This window comes from Dermochelys coriacea, chromosome 7 (genome assembly GCF_009764565.3).
Source record: "Dermochelys coriacea isolate rDerCor1 chromosome 7, rDerCor1.pri.v4, whole genome shotgun sequence".
Lineage (NCBI taxonomy): Eukaryota > Metazoa > Chordata > Testudines > Dermochelyidae > Dermochelys > Dermochelys coriacea.
Window position 1 is genome coordinate 33,224,245 of NC_050074.1, and position 17,609 is coordinate 33,241,853.

Genomic DNA, 17,609 nt, shown 5'->3' on the forward strand with positions numbered 1-17,609 from the left:
ACACTCACCCTCATGTCCCACAATGAAGATCCCTATAGCCAGAACCACACACACAACCACACACTCACCCTTGTGTCAAAGGTCCCTATAGCCAGAACACACACACAAACACACACACACACTCACCCTTATGTCTCAAAATGAGGGTTCCTACAGCCCGAACATACACACTTAGTCCCATGGCGAGGGTCCCTATAGCCAGAACATATATACAAGCACACACACACACACACACATTCGCCATAGTATCTTGCAGCTAGGGTAGGGTCCCTATAGTCATAACACACACATACTCTTGCCCTCATGTGTCTCGGTGAGGATCTACTATCCGGACCACACACACCGTGTCCCGCACCGAGGGTCCCAATAGCCAAAACACACACACACCCTGTCCTTGTGTCCCACAGCAAGGATCCCTATAGTGAGAAGATACACACCCAACCTCGTATCTTGCAGCAAGGATCCCTTTAGCCAGAACAGACATGCACACCCTTGTGTATCGTGGTGACAGTCCTTATAGCCAGAACACACACTCAATATAGTATCTTATGGCGAGGGTCCCCTATAGTCAGAACATACACATACACTAGCCCTTGTGTGTGACGGTGAGAGTCGATATATCCAGAACGAACACACTAAACCTCATGTCTTGTGACAAGGGTCCCTATAGCTAGAACACTCACTCACCCTTATGTCCCATGGTGAGGGTCCCTATAGCCAAAACCTACACACACACACACCACACACACACACACACAGACCCTCATGTCTCTCAGCAAGAGACCATATATCCAGAACACACACACACACACACACACACACACACACACACTCGTCTCTCATAACAAGGGTCCCTAGAGCCAGAACAATCACACACTCACCCTTATGTCTCACAGCAAAGATCCCTATGGCCTAAACACAAACCCCATCTTCTGTCACGGCAAGGGTCCCTATAGCCAAATAACACCACATTTGTCCTCATGTATCACGGCAAGGGCCCATATAGCCAGACCACACCCACTCCCCCACTCACCCTCTTGTCTCACACATATACTCAGTCTCCTCATGTCTCGCGGCACGCGCACACACACTCACACTCACGCCTCATGGCAAGGATTCCTATAGCCAGAACACATACTCACTCACCCTTGAGTCTCACAGCAAGAGCCCCTATAGCCAGAACACACGTGTACTTGCCCTTGTGTTTCATGTGAAGGGTCCATATACACAGAACACACACATATTTGTCCCCGTGTTTTACAGTGCACACACACACAGACACACACTCGTCCTCAAGTGTTATGGCATGGGTCCTTATAGCCAGCACACACACAAACACTTGCTCTCATGTGTGTCGGTGAGGGTTCATATATCCAGAACACATGCACACACACACACACACTCTTGTGCCCAGTGTCGAGGGTCCCTATAGCTAGAACACATACACAAACCTCATGGCAAGAGTCGCCCTATAGCCAAAGTGCACACACATCACCCTCTTCTTTCGCAGTGAGGTCCCTATAACTAGAGGTCCCTATAACGTGCACTCACCCAGGTGTTTCACACAAAGGGTCCATATATAAAGAACACACACTCGCCCTCATGTTTTACAGCATGCACGCACACACACACACATCTTCGAACTTCAAGGCAAAGGTCCCCATAGCCAGAACACACAATTTGTCTGCCAGCAGGATTCCTATAGGAGGAACCCACACACGGTCACTCTTGTTACTTGTGGCAAGGGTCCCTATAACTAGAATGCACACTTGCCATCCTGTCTCATGTGAGGGGTCCATATATCCAGAGCAAGACACGAGAAGTAATTCTTCCTCTCTACTCCGTGCTGATTAGGCCTCAACTGGAGTATTGTGTCGAGTTCTGGGTGCACATTTCAGGAAGATGTGGAAAATGGAGAAAGTCATGAAAGAGCAACAAAATTATCAAAGGTCTAAAAAATATGACCTATGAGGGAAGATTGGAAAAATTGTTTAGTCTGGAGGAAGAGAAGACTGAGAGTGGACATGATAAAACAGTTTTCAAGTATGTAACGGTTACAAGGAGGAGGGAGAACAAATTGTTTTTCTTAACCTGTGAGGATAGGACAAGAAGCAATGGGCTTTACATTGGAGCCAAGGGCGGTTTAGGTTGGACATTAGAAAAACTTCCTAACTTGTCAGGGTGATTAAGCTCTGGAATAAATTGCCTAGGGAGGGTTGTGAAATCTCCATCATTGGAGATTTTTAAGAGCAGGTTTGACAAACACCTGTCAGGAATGGTCTAGAGAATGCTTAGTCCTACCATGAGTGCAGGGGACTGGACTAGATGACCTCTCAAGGTCCCTTCAAGTCCTATGATTCTATGTTTGACTGTGAGTATACACACCATAGGGAGACACACACAACATCCTCATGTATCACTATAATAGCCCATACAGCCGGATACATGCACATGCCCTCATGTCTCAGTGCAAGTGTCCATATCACAGGGACACACATGCATGCCCTCCCTGACTGAGTGTGAGATTCTCTATCCCCAGGAACAACACACACACCCTCAACATCTCAATTTTGAGGGTTCATACTGCCAGGACCACATACACTCCCTTGAGTCTGACTGTGACTGTCCATACAGCCAGGGTGCATGCACACACCCTCATGTCAGTGAGAAGATCCACACTGCTGGGACACAAATGCATGTCCTTAAGTCTGAGTGCCGGGATCTATCCACCAGAACACAAACACAAACACACACGCTTATGGCTGCCAGGACATTCACATGCATGCCATGACAACTGTGTTAGTGGTGGACTAACAGGAAACATACACAGCTCAGGTATGTGTGTACAGGTCTCAGTGCAGGGGCCATACTGCAGGACACACACACACACACACACACACACACACACACAGGCCCTTGTGTCTGTCCATGAGTGTACGTACCACTGGAAACACCACATACGTTCTTATGTCTCACTGTGAAAGTCTGTACAGCCAGGATACACAGGCTGCAGACATATCCCCTGTCCCTGTACATGATGAGCTCATACCACCAGGTCACCCATGTACGGCCTCCTGAGTGCAAGGGTCTGTACCACCAGGACGCACACACATGCCATCCATCTCATTTAGAGGGTCCCTACGACCAGGTTACACAGGAACACCCCCATGTCTCATGGAGAGTCAGTACATCCAGAACAAACACAACCTCGGATCTCAGTGCAAGGGTCCATGCCACTTAGACACAAATGTGCACCCTTGAATCTCATGGCAAGGGTCCCTATAGCCAGAACCCAATACACACACACCCTCTTCTCTTGTGGTGATGGTCTCCATAGCTAGAATGTGAATGCACAACACACCCCCCCCCAAGTCCTCATTTTTTCCAGCATGGGTCCCTGTAGCCAGAACACAGATGCACACTCACCCCTTCTGTCACACACAAAGGGTTCCTCTAGCCAGAACACATTCACCTTCGTGTCTCATGGCAAGGGTCCCTATAAAATACTCACTCTTGTGCCTCATGTCGAGGATCCCTATAGCTAGAACACACACACACACACACAAAATCATGTCTCATGGCAATAGTGGCCTATAGCCAAATCACACACACACTTGCCCTCTTCTCTTGTGGCCTATAGCTAGAACACACACGTGCACTTGCCCTCGTGTTTCACACAAAGGGTCCATATATAGAGAACACACATTCGCCCTCATGTTTTACAGCACACACACACATGCACCCTTCAAATCCACACACTCCTGTCATACATGAAGGGTCCATATATTGAGCACACGTGTGCACGTGCACACACACACACACACACACACACACCTTCTTGTCTCATGGCAAGGATTCCTATAGCCAGAACACACACTTGCTATAGTATCATGCAGCGAGAGTCCTTATAGTCACAACACACTCACATACTTGCTGTCATATATCCAGAACCACACACACCTTGCCCTCGAGTCTCACATCAACAGTCCCCATATTCAGAACACACATACTGGTCCTCAAGTCTCATGGTGAGCGTTTCTATGGACAGAACACACATGCGCCCTCTTGGCAGTATGAACCATTGAACTCAGACTCGGTGTGCATTTGTGTCCCAATTGCCCATATAATCGCATTGATGCATGAGGACATACGTATGCCAGCAGCAGAGACTCTCTCATGGAGATGCGAGGGTGTGCACATGTGTCCTGGTGGTACGGACCCTGGCACTAAGACACATGGACATTCATGCGTCTTCCGGCCATGTAGATCATCTCACTGACGTGAGGGTGTGTGCACACTCCCTGGCTGTATGGACAGTCACAGTGAGACTCAAGGGAGTGCATGTCTCCTGGCAGTACAGACCCTTAGAATGAGATATGAGGGTGTGTGTCATTCCTGGTGATAGAGAATCTCACACTCAGACAGGAGGGCACGCATGTGTGTCCCTGTGATATGGACACTTGCACTGAGACATGAGGGCATGTGTGTGTATCCGGGCTGAATGAGCTATTGTAGTGATACATGAAGATGTGTGCGCCTCCTGGTGGTGTGTACTCACAGTCAGACATGAGGGCCTATGATTGTGTTCCAGTGGTACGACCCTCTCACTGAGACAGGAAGTATGTGCATGTTTCCTGTTGATCCAGTCAAGTGTATGCCCTTGTGTCTTAATGCTCAGAGTGTCCCGTCAGTATGGACCCTTCCTGTCTCAGTGCAATGGTCCATGCCACTGGGAAACATACAGACCCTTGTGCTCATGGCAAGGGTGCATGTCACACACACACACACACACACACACACACACACATACCTTCATTTCTCTGTACGAGGCTCTATACCTCCCAGACACAGCCCCTCCTGTCTCACTGTAGGATCCATGCCGTCAGAACAGATGCATACCCTGCTCAGTTCTCATTTCCCAGGTCTGTATGCCAGGGACACATAACATGCCCTCGTGTCGCACTGCAAGCCTCCGTGCCCCCAGGACACTCACATGTCCTTGTGTCTCATTTCAAGGGTTGATACACCAGCAGGACACACACGCATGCCTGTGTGTGTCAGTATGAGGGTTCACACTGCTCTCTGTCTCACAATACACACCACACACACATACGTCTCGGTACATGTACACAGCAGCTGGAAGGGTGCTTCCCAGGGTGGGTAGTCAGACACATGGTAGCTCTGCTAGAACAAGCGTGCTAAAAACAGTGCATCTGGGGACAGTAGCTCAGGTTAGCTGCCCAGGGCAGGTTTGTAGTCTGTCAGATGGCCTAAAATGCCATCATGCTACACCCAGATATGCTGCTATGTTTAGCACACTGGCTCAAGCAGAGCTAGCACGTCTGTCCATCTAAGCTAGGAAGAACGCTCCCAGCTGCAACACAGAGGCTCCTACAGTGTAAGAGTTCATACCCCAAGATACCACCCCACCCTTCTGTCTCAGTGTGAGGATGCATAACCTTGAGACACACCCACCCATCTCAGTGTGAGGGTGCATAACCCTGAGACACGCTCACACCTTCCTGTCTCAGTGGGAGGGTGTGACACTCTGTATCTCGGGGGGGAAGACCCTGCGCCCCCATTCATCCTTATAATACGATGTGTGGATCAATGCCAAGTTTGTCATGTCGGTATCTTTGGAAGGCTCATGATGTACTGAACATTGTTGGTACAGTAATGTTCTAGTAATGTTATAGGTTTTAATTTCATGTATACAGTTATGAGGCTGAAAATGTATCCTCATGCCTTAAAACAAGTCCAGGCTAAACTCTCCAGGAACAGAAGGGCAGTTCACCTCATCAGGACATGTATGGGACAAATCTAGCCCAGCCTCACAAGAACAAAGGACACTGGATAAGCAGCAAAAAAGATTGTTTGGACTCTTGAGTGAGTCACCCCCCTTCCCTTGGTCAGTTTGGGACTGCGATGAGGTAATGCTCACCTGACCCTGAAGGGGGGGGGCAAAGCCAAGAGGGAAGAAAGAACATGATAAAAGGAAGAGACGTTTGTCATACTCTTCCTCTCTCTTCCACCTCCATTCACAGACACCACCCCCAAGCAACTGAAGTGCTGATCAAAGGGGAGAGCCTGGCTGAAAGGGGGGAGGGATAGTCAGTGGTTTGAGCTTTGGCCTGCTAAACCCAGGGTTGTGAGTTCAATCCTTGAGGTGGCCATTTAGGAATCAGGGCAAAATTGAGGATTGGTCCTGCTTTGAGCAGGGGATTGGACTAGATGACTTCATGAGGTCCCTTCAACCCTGATATTCTATGATTCAACCAGCCAGCCTGTGGTGAGAAGCATACAGTTTGTATGGGAACTGAAAGTTTAAGAGCAGCTTAGAATGCATTTGCTTTATTTCATTTGACCAAATCTCACTTGTTGCGCTTTTGACTTATAATCACTTAAAGTCTATCTTCTGTAGTTAATAAATGTGTTTGTTTATTCTATCTGATGCAGTGCATTTGGTTTGGAGCATGAGACTCCCCTTGGGATAACAAGCCTGGTACATATCAATTTATTTGTTAAATTGACAAACTCATATAAGCATGCAGCGTTCATGGGCATAACTGGACACTGCAAGACGGAGGTTCCTAGAGTTGTGTCTGGGACCAGAGATATTGGCTAGTGTCATTCAATGCACAATCCAAGCAGAGAGCTGGCCAAAAGTGCTCACTCACATAGCGGGGAGCAGCTTAGATGCCCAGGAGTGGGTGTTCTCACAGCAGAGTTGGGTAAGACTGGCTCCCAGAGTCGAGGATTGGAGTGACTAGCAGATCACCAGATAACACCAGAGGAACGTCACAGAAGGTGCATACCCCCGAGACACACACATTCCCGATGTCTCAGTGTGAGGGTTTATACCCCAGAGACACACATGCAAACCATTCTGTCGCAGCGTAAGCCTTCATACCCCCAAGGCACACACACAGACCCTCCTGTCTCAATGTAAGAGTTCGCACCCCTGCGACACAAACCCACATCCTCCTATCTCAGTGTGATGTTCATACCCCCAAGAGACACACACACAAACACACCCTCCTGTCTCATTGAGAGAGTTCATACCCCTGAGACAGACACACACACACCTATCTCAGTGTGACCATTCATACACCCAAGACACACACACACCCCTCCTGTCTCACTGAGAAGGTTCAGACCCCCTAGGCACACCTTCCTGTCTCGGGGGGGGGGTTCATACCCCCGGGACGGACGGACGGACGGACACACACACACACAAATTCCTGTCTCTGTGTGACCATTCATACCCTTGAGACACACACCCAAACCCTCCTGTCTCAATGGGAGGGTTCATATCTCTGAGACACGCACACAACTTCCTGTCTCAGTGTCAGGGTTCCAAGGGTCCCCCCCCCACACACACCCTTCTATCTCAGTGAGAGGGTCATACCACCTAGGCACACCCTCCTGTCTCAGTTGGAAGGTTCATATTCCCGAGACAGACACACACACCCTCCCTGTCCCAGTGTGAGCGTTCATACACCCAAGACCCTCCTCTTGCAGTGTGAGCATTCATAACCCCAAGACACACACACACACACACACCACACACACCAGCCCCTCCTGTCTCAGTGCAGGGTTCATAACCCCAAGACATACACACCCTCCTGTCTCAGTGAGAAAGTTCAGACTCCCTAGCCACACCCTTCTGTCTCAGTTGCAGGGTTCATACTCCCGAGACACACACATGCACCCTCCTGTATCAGTGTCAGGGTTCATACCCCCGGGGACACAAACACACACCCTCCTATATCAGTTAGATAGTTCACAGCCCCAAAACACACCACACACACACACCCCCCACCTCCTGTTTCAATGAGAGGGTTCATACACCTGAGACACAAAAACAAACACACATCCTCCTGTATCAGTGAAAGGGTTCATAGCTCCCGAGACACACACGCACACACACATCCTCCTGTCTCAGTGTCAGAGTTAATACACCGTAGACACACACCCCCTCCTCTCTCAGTGAGAAGGTTCATACCCCTTAGGCACACCCTCCTGTCTCAGTTAGAGGGTTCATAGTCCCGGGACACAAACACACACCCTCCTATCTCAATATGAGCGTTCATACACCCGAGTCACGCACACACACCCACCTCTTGTCTCAGTGAGAGGGTCATATACCGGAGGCACACCCTTCTGTCTCAGTGGGAGGGTTCATATTCCCGACACACACATGCACACCTTTTGCCTCAATGGGTGGGTTCATAACCCAAGATGCACATGCACAAACTCCTGTCTCAGTGAGAGGATTCATATCACTGAGACACACAAGCACCCCCCCTGTGTCCATGGGAGGGTGCATACCCCCGAGACAGACACGCACACCCTCCTATCTCAGTGTGAGCATTCATATCGCCAAGACCCTCCTGTTGGAGTGTGAGCGTTCATACTCCAAAGACGCACACAGACCCTCCTCCCTCAGTGTGAGCATTCATACCCCCAAGACACACTCACACAGACATATGCCATCCACCCTCAGTGAGAAGTCTTATAACGCCAAGGCACACCCCCTGTCCCAGTGAGAAGGCTCAGACTCCCTAGCCACACCCTCCTGTCTCTGTGGCAGGTTCATACACCTGAGACATATGTGCACAACCTCCTGTCTCAGTGTGAGTATTCATACAACCCCCCCATACACACACACACCTGTCTCAATGAGAGGGCTCATATGCCTGAGGCACACTCTTCTACCTCAGTGGGAGGGTTCATATCCCCAACACTCACTCACACCTCTTCAGAGTAGCAGCCATGTTAGTCTGTATTCGCAAAAAGAAAAGGAGTACTTGTGGCACCTTAGAGACTAGCAAATTTATTAGAGCATAGCTTTCATGAGCTACAGCATCCGATGAAGTGAGCTGTAGCTCACGAAAGCTCACACCTCTTGTCTCAGTAAGAGGGTTCATACCCCCAAGACACAACACACACACTCCTGTCTTAGTGTGAGCGTTCATACACCCAAGAAACATACGCACACCCTCCTAAGTGTCAGTGTTCATCCCCTAAGAAGAGAGATACACATACACACATACCACACACACACACCCACACATCCTCCTGTCTCAGTGAGAGGGTTCATATCACCAAAACACACACACAGGCCATCCTCTTTCAGTGAGAAGGCTTATACCCCCGAGGCACACCCTCCTTTCTCTTCTCCGTCTGACAGTCATACCCTGAGACACACACAGATACAACACAAACACCCTCCTGTCTTAGTGAGAGGGTTCATACCCCCTAGGCACACCCTCTGCTTTCAGTGGCAGAGTTAAACCCTCGAGACACCCATGCACACACTCCTGTCTCAGTATCAGAATTCATACCCCCATGACATGAACACACATGCTCCTAATGTCAGCGTTCATACATCACAGACAGACACACACACCCCTCCTGTCTCATTGAGAGGGTTCTTACCCCCAGACACCACACACACACACACACACACACACACACACACACACACGTCCTCCTCTCTCAGTGAGAGGGTTCATATCACCAAGTCACACGAGCACCTCCTCCTGTCTCAGTGTCAGGGTTCATACCCCCGGGGACACAAACACACACACAACCTCCTATCTCAGTGTCATACCCCCAAGACACATACACACACACGCGCGTGCCATCCTCTCTCAGTGAGAGGCTTATGCCTCCAAGGGCACACCCTCCTGACTCAGTGAGAGGGTTATAATCCCAAAACACGCACACACACCTCCTCTCTCAGTGTGAGTGGTCATACCCCTGAGATACACAACACACACTCTCCTGTCTCAGTGAGAGGGTTCATACCCCCTAGGCACACCCTCCTATCTCAGTGTGAGCATTCATACACCTGAGACACATGCAGTCACACACCCAACACACCCTTCTGTCTCAGTGGGAGGGTTCATACCCCTGAAACACATGCACACTCCTGTCTCAGTATCAGAATTCATACCCCAGCGACACAAAAGCACACACTGTCTCAGTGTCAGGATTTAATCTCCCAGGATATACACACACACACACCCACACACACACCCTCCTGTCTCATTGAGAGGGTTCATATCACCAAGACACATAAGCACCCCTCCTGTGTCAGTGGGAGGGTGCATACACCCAAGACAAACACACACACCCCCTATTTCAATGTGAGCGTTCATATCCCCAAGACCCTCCTCTTGCAGTGTGAGCACTCATACCATGAAGACACACACACACACCCTCCCATCTCAGTGTGAGCATTCATACACCTGAGATACATACACTCTCACACCATCCTGTCTCAGTGGGAGAGTTCATACCCCAAGACACATACACACCCTCCTGTCTCAGTGTGAGCTTTCATACCCTCGAGACACACACACATGCACTTCCTCCTGTCTCAGTGTCAGGGTTCATACCCCGAGACACACACCAACACACCTCCTGTCTCAGTGAGCAGGTTCAGACTCCCCAGCCACACCCTCCTGTGTCAGTGTCAGAATTCATACCCCAGCGACACAAATGCACAACCTGTCTCAGTGTGAGCATTCATACACCCAAGACACACACACCCTCCTGTCTCAGTGTAAGGGTTTATACCCCAGGATACACACACACCACACACACACACACACCCATCCTGTCTCATTGAGAGGGTTCATACCCCTAGGCACACCCTCCTGTCTCAGTATCAAAGTTAATACCCCAAGACACATGTGCACAACCTCCGGTCTCAGTTTGAGACTTGATACACCCCCCCACACACACACACCTTCCTGTCTCAGTGTGAGCAGTCATACCCCTGAGACACAGACAGACACACACACAAAAACACCTCCTGTCTTAGTGAGAGGGTTAATACCCCCTAGGCACACCCTCCGCTTTCAGTGGCAGAGTTAATACCCCAGAGACATGTGCACAACCTCCTGTCTCAATATCAGGATTCATACCCCCGTGACACAAATGCACACCCTGTCTCAGTATAAGTGTTCATACCCCTGAGACACACACGCACACCCTCCTGTCTCAGTGAGAGAGTTTATACCCCAGAGACACACACACCCTCCTGTCCTAATGTCAGCATTCATACCCCAGGACACACACACCCTTCTGTCTCACTGAGAGGGTTCATATCACCGAGACACATAAGCACCCCCTCCTGTGTCAGTGGGAGGGGGCATACACCCGAGACAGATATGCACACACCCCTATTTCAATGTGAGCGTTCATATCCCCAAGACCCTCCTCTTGTAGGGTGAGTATTCATACCCAGAAGACACACACATAGACTCTCCCGTCTCAGTGTGACCGTTCATACACCTGAGATACATACATACTCACACGATCCTGTCTCAGTGGGAAAGTTCATACCCCAAGACACACACACACAGACACTCATCTCCTGCCTCAGTGTGAGCTTTCATACCCCCCGAGACACACACACACACACGCCCTCCTGTCTCAATGTCAGGGTTCATATCCCCGAGACACAAACGCACACCCTCCTGTGTCAGTATCAAGATTCACCCCCACGACACAAACACACACCCTCCTGTCTCAGTGTGAGTGTTCACACACCACGCACACACACACACCGTCCTGTCTCAGTGGAAGAGTTCATACCCCTAAGACACACACACAAAAACACCGTCCTCTGTCAGTGAGAGGGTTTATACCCCCGAGGCACACCCTCCTGTCTCAGTGTGAGTCTTCATACACCCGGCACACAAACACACACACACACACACTCCTGTTTCTGTGAGAGGGTTCATACCCCCTAGGCACTCCCTCCTGTCTCCGTGGGAGGGTTCATACCCGAGACAGACAGACAGACACACACCCTCCTGTCTCAATGGGAGCATTCATACACCCGAGACACACAGGCACACACTCCTGTCTCAGTGTCAGGGTTCCTACCCCGAGATACACACATACCCCCTCCTGTCTCAGTAGGAGAGTTCATACCCCAACACACACACACACACACACACACACACACCCTCCTGTCTCAACAGGAGCATTCATACACCTGAGACACACACACACACCCTCCTGTCTCAGTGGGAGAGTTCATACCACAAAGATACACCCTCCTGTCTCAGCGGGATGGTGCATACCCCACAAGACACACACACTAATCCTCCTGTCTCAGTGGGAGCATTCATACCCTGGGACACACGTGCATACCCTCGCATCTCAGTGCAAGGTTCTGAAGCAGCCGGATACACATGCACACCCTCGTGTCTCAGTGTGAGGGTTCGTACCCCCAGTACACACACACACACACACACACACACACACACACTCATGCCTTATTTCCAGGTTCCATACAAGCAGAACACACACAGACAATCCCGTCTCAGTGTGAGGGTCCATACCACAGTCTGGTATATATCCATGCTCTCATTTCTCAATGCAAGGGTCTGTAACACAGGAACACACACACACCTACGTGTGTCAGTGTGAGCTTCTGTTCCGCCAAGATGCATACTACATACCTTCGCATATCAAGGGTCCATACCACCAGGACACCCATCTGTACAACCCTGTCTGAATGTGAGAGTCCGTAACATGGCAAGATGCACATGTCCCTGTGTCTCAATGAAAGGGTCCATTCCACTGGGACACACACATGTCCGTGGGTGTCAGTGTGAGGGTCTGTACCACCAGAACACGTACACACCCTCATGTGTCATTTCAAGCTCCATACAGTCAGGACAAATAGGCACGCCCTCATGTTTCGCTGCCACAGGCCGTACCACCACTTCAAACATACACAACCCCGTGTGTCTCAGGATGAGGGTCTGTACCAACAGGGATACACGCAGGACATGTGTCTCCCTACAAGAGTCTGTACCGCCAGGATACGCACACATGCCCTCATGTCTCACTGCTAGGATAGTGCCAGTCAACACATACATGTGCTCATGTCTCAGTGTGGGGTCTGTACCGCTAGGACACTCACAGACACCCTTGTGTATCAGTGCAGGACACATGCACACCCCTGGGTCTGAGTGCAAAGGTCTTTACCGCTCTACACACACACCACACACCAACACACCTCTTGTCTCAGTGCAAAGGTCGATTTTCTCTTATGTACCACACACAGGCACCCCTGTGAATCATACAACTGCGCACAAGCAATGCTAAGCAAACACCAGTTAAAAAGCAGAGGCCCAGATCCCAGGCTAGTGCAAAACAGCACACTTCAGCTGGTTTCAACACAGCTATGCTGATTTCCTCTTGGCTGAGGGGTCCACCCCTGCCTTCAAAATCCCCCCACAGCCATCACCATAGACATGGCTGCTAACAATCAGAGCATTGCCCTGAGCCACATGCTGTTTGCCCCAGCTTCACAGTGCAGGAAATCTAGTTTTATCCTTTTGGCTTTGGCACATGCTTGACTCTCTACCCCCAGCTGTACAACACGGCTGACTGAGCAAAACATCTGGGACCATGGCAGAAAACACCGCGAGTCGAGAGATGAATCAAGCGGATGGGAGGGAGGGAGGGAAGAAAAATAACCGGAAGAGAAATGAAGGAGGGATGGTGGGAAGATCAGAAGGGAGGAGTGGAAATTAAAACTTCTGTTCGTTGGGGTGAAAATAACAAAGGTAAAGTGTCATACCTTGGCTGTTTAACGTCAGATGAGCAGGACCTTGAGGGGAGAGGAAAAGATAAAAAGAAAGAAAGAAAAAAGACTAGTCATATAAACGCACAGAAAAAAGGAGGGTTTAATCTTTTTGCCACAATTTAAAAGCTGTTTTTAACTTGTGACAGACATCCAGGCCCCAGGGGGAGAGAAAAAGGGTGGGGGGAGAGAGAGAGAAAAGGGGTTCGGATGCCGAAACAGAGTGAACAAAAAAAGAAAGGGAAGGAAAAAGAGAGAGAGAACTCAAAAGCCCGGACAGATCCAACTGAAAGTGAAAGAGGACGACAGAAGAGAGTCTGGGAGGGGTCTTTATTAGTCTCTTAAAAAAAAAAAAGCATTCGGGGCCCCTCTGTGGCAGAGAGACAGGGAAATGCTTCTTTTTTTTCCGGTTAAACAATAAAATTAAGAAAAAATAACAATGGAGAAGGAGACACAACCAAGGCCTGAGAAGGCAGGTAGGGACGATGTTGCCATTGGTGCCAGAGGGTCCCGCAGGAAGAGCTGGAGCGCACTGCTGCTTTGGGAGGCAAGGGGGTTAGTGGTGGGAGATCACCAGGGCTAGCTGGGGACTGGCTGGCCTCTCGCACCGCCCAAGTGACTCAGGAGTGATCCCAGCCAGGCGAGAGGAGCTGCCCCCGGTGTAAATCAGGAGGAACAAACTCCCCGGCAGTCAGTTGGGAGGATTTTCCCCTCCCGCAACCCAGTTGGAAGCAGGGCTAACTGCATCACAATGAGAAGAGCTATATACAGGTGTCAGTCAGGATGGAGTCACTCCACAGAAGTCAGTGGAGTGAATTACCCTTTTGGTTACCTTGGTGTGAACCAGGAGTCACTCCAGGGAAGGCAGTAGTGCTGATTGCTCTTCCCCTCCCCCAGTCTGACACAGGAACACTGCCAAAGCCAGAGGAGCAACACACACAGTGAAAATCAGGAGTCACTCCACTGCAGCCACCAGTGCAGATTCCCCTCTCGCCCACCGAGCCTAAACCCGAAGAAACCCCATGGCACTCACTGGGCTGGTTCCCCTCACACTCACCCCGGGGCAAATCAGTGTCACCATACAGGAACACAGGTGGCTGACTTGGCACAGGCAGAGACCAACATCAACAGCTTCGCTGCCAAGCACTCTTGTACCTCTAACACCTGCTGCTCCTGGGCATTTTTGCCACTCCAGCCTGGCACCCCCCAGCACAGAGAGAAAGGAAACACTGATTGAAGAGATGCGACCCTCATGCACGGCAGCATGGGGGGTAGTTACAATACCCCAGAGTCATTGCTTACCCGGCAAGGTGGTAGACTCCAAACAAGGGGTAAGGCCAGGTACAACCCCACGAGTTTCCTCCAACCCAGGCCATCACCCATCCCTCCTTGGGGAAGCAGGGGCTGCTAAAGTAGACAGGGACCCTGTGAATCCCAGGAGTCCTGAATCCCAAACCACCACGCCCCTCTAACCACCAGACCCTATTCGGCTCCCAGAATCAGGCACTGAACCCAAGAGTCCTGGCTCCAAGCCTTGCCTCCTCTACCCCACTACACCCCACTCCCCTCCCTCTTGCATGACAGAACTGGGGGCCACACCCTAACTCCTAACAAGGGTTCAGATGCCCGTTGCTATGGCCACTGTGGTTTCCCATCTGATTTTGGCTACTTATGGAGGTTGGGGGTTGGAAAGGAAACGGGGCAGCTCATGGCATTTGGTCATATTCCCCTGCTTACACCCCAGTTCCTGCCTGATCACTGCCACTGCAACTCAGCTTTGCATGCTGCATATGTCAGTCTGCAGTGGTGCAGAAGACTGGGGTGTGGGGATCAGCTGCTGGATCCACCCAGCCCAGCCCTCATACCACCTCCTGACAGACCATGGGGATAGATCCCTGGGGTGCAGCTGCTGGGATCCACCCAGCCCAGACCATGTGCTGCCTCCAGATAGATCAGTGTGTGGCAATTAATAGATCTCTGGATCAGCTACTAGGATCCAACAAGCCTAGCCTCTGCCCTGCCTAACAATACATTGTACGGGGGAATAGATCACCTTGGATCGACCACTGGGTCCAGCCCCTATGGTACCTTCCATTCCAATAGATCAAAGAGGGGATAAAGATCCCCTGTTGGGATCCACCCACCCCATCCTCCACACTCCCTCCTGAAAAAAGAAAAGGAGTACTTGTGGCACCTTAGAGTTAACAAATTTATTAGAGCATAAGCTTTCGTGAGCTACAGCTCACTTCATCGGAAGATCAGGGTGTGTGGGGACAGATCTCTGGGAATCAACTGCTGGGATTCACCCAGCCCAGGACCTGCACTGCCTTCTGACAGATTGAGGGGATAGATCCCTTGGGATCAACCACTGGGACTCAGACTAGGCTCTGTGCTCCCTTCTGAGAGATCAGTTGCTGGGATCACTTGCTGGGATCCACTCTGCCCAGCCCCCATGCTGCCTCCTGATAGATTGATGTGGGGGATAGATCACAGGGGATCCACCAGGCCAAGCATCCCAACCCTCTGTCTCCCATGGAGGGAACTGTGCGGAGCCACTGTGTGGGGAGCCAGGAGCAGAGGGTAGCTAATTCCCCAAACAGCCCCTCCTTTGCTTTTTCCCACCCCTCCCCTGAGGGCGAGGATGAAGATGGGCAGGCAGGAGCAGGAGGCATTAATATTCCTCTCCTGCCTGCCCCAGTGCCTCCCGTGTCATTAATCATCATGCGCGATCCTCTCCCCGTGCCAGGCAGCTGCTTCCAAGACATCAGGCCATTTCATGCAAATGACATGGAGCCCTCTCTGCCCCATACCCAGATGCCCCACCCCAAGACACATGCTTCCCCTTATCCATCATCACCTCTACCCAGCCCAAAGACACCCATTTGCAGCCTGTAGGGCTTATACCCTGCAGGGGCAGGAGAGTGTGACCTTCAAAGACAGGAGTCCTGGCTCCCAACTCATGCAGTCCTGCTCTAACCACTACACCCCGCTCCCCCCAGAGCCAGGGACAGAACCCAGGAATCCTCATGCCCTAACCCCTGGCTCAGGGGGGTGGGAAATGGGACATGGGGCCTTGCCCCTCTGGAAAGCACCAGCTCCAATCCAAGGCAAGGGTGGCTGGCTTGGGGGTGGCAGTGGGGGTGATATGAAGCCACTATCCCTTCACCATCTTCCACAGGGTGATGTGAAACAAGTCTGCTGGGTATCAGCCTGATTTCCAGTAGGCCATGCTGCTCAGTGACATCCCAACTGGCCACCTGGCTACTGTGGGCCGACTGCAACCACAGAGTCTTGACTCCCCGAGACTGCACATTGGGGACACACTGCCATGGGGAGTCTGTGAGGAGCAGGAGCTTGGGGCTGTGAGGGCTACAGTGGGTGAAGAGTTAATGGCCACAGGTGCGGGGAGCTTGGGAAGGTGGGCAGGGAGCTGCAGCAGGCTTCCCTGCAGATGTAGGGGCTGCAGTGTGGGGGAGGACTGGGGAGGGGAAGGAAGGAGGGGGGTGGAAACTACATGGAGGCTGAGGCCAGGCCCAAACACCCCCTCCATAGGCCCAGGCCTGGCACATTAGGATGCTGTCTGCTCTCCTCCCATCACCATGGAGACCAGCTCCAAGGATCCCTCAGGCATGACAGTGGTGGCCATATTGTTCCAATACTACAGCCTCCCCCCAACACCCTGGCAGGAAGGGGGCCCTCTGGAGAGAAAGCCATGCAGGGAGGACAGTATCCACTGGCACCACGGAAAGGAAGGATGAAGCTGGTGCCCCTCAATCCCGACCTGCAGCCCTGCTCTCCCAGCCACCCTCCCCCCACACTAACCAGGAGACCCCAGCTCTATTATGCAGCAGCTTCTGGCAGTTGGGAGGCTATAAATCACACCCAGCGTCCGCCGGGGTCCCACCCCAGCCTCCTTACTGGCAACTGCTCACAGCTGTGTGAGCACAGACAGCCAACGCTGTCAGCTCCCTAGCATCCGTGCCCTCCTGAC

At 51.2% G+C, this 17,609-nt stretch overlaps 1 protein-coding gene across 1 annotated transcript in view; it reads right to left on the reverse strand.

Moving 5' to 3' along the window:
- Positions 1–17,609, reverse strand: part of NRXN2 (neurexin 2) — a 285,310-nt gene that overhangs the window by 220,514 nt on the left and 47,187 nt on the right. Inside the window, 1 exon segment of the mRNA XM_043518686.1 lies at positions 13,616–13,645. Coding sequence (XP_043374621.1) covers positions 13,616–13,645 — 30 coding nt within the window.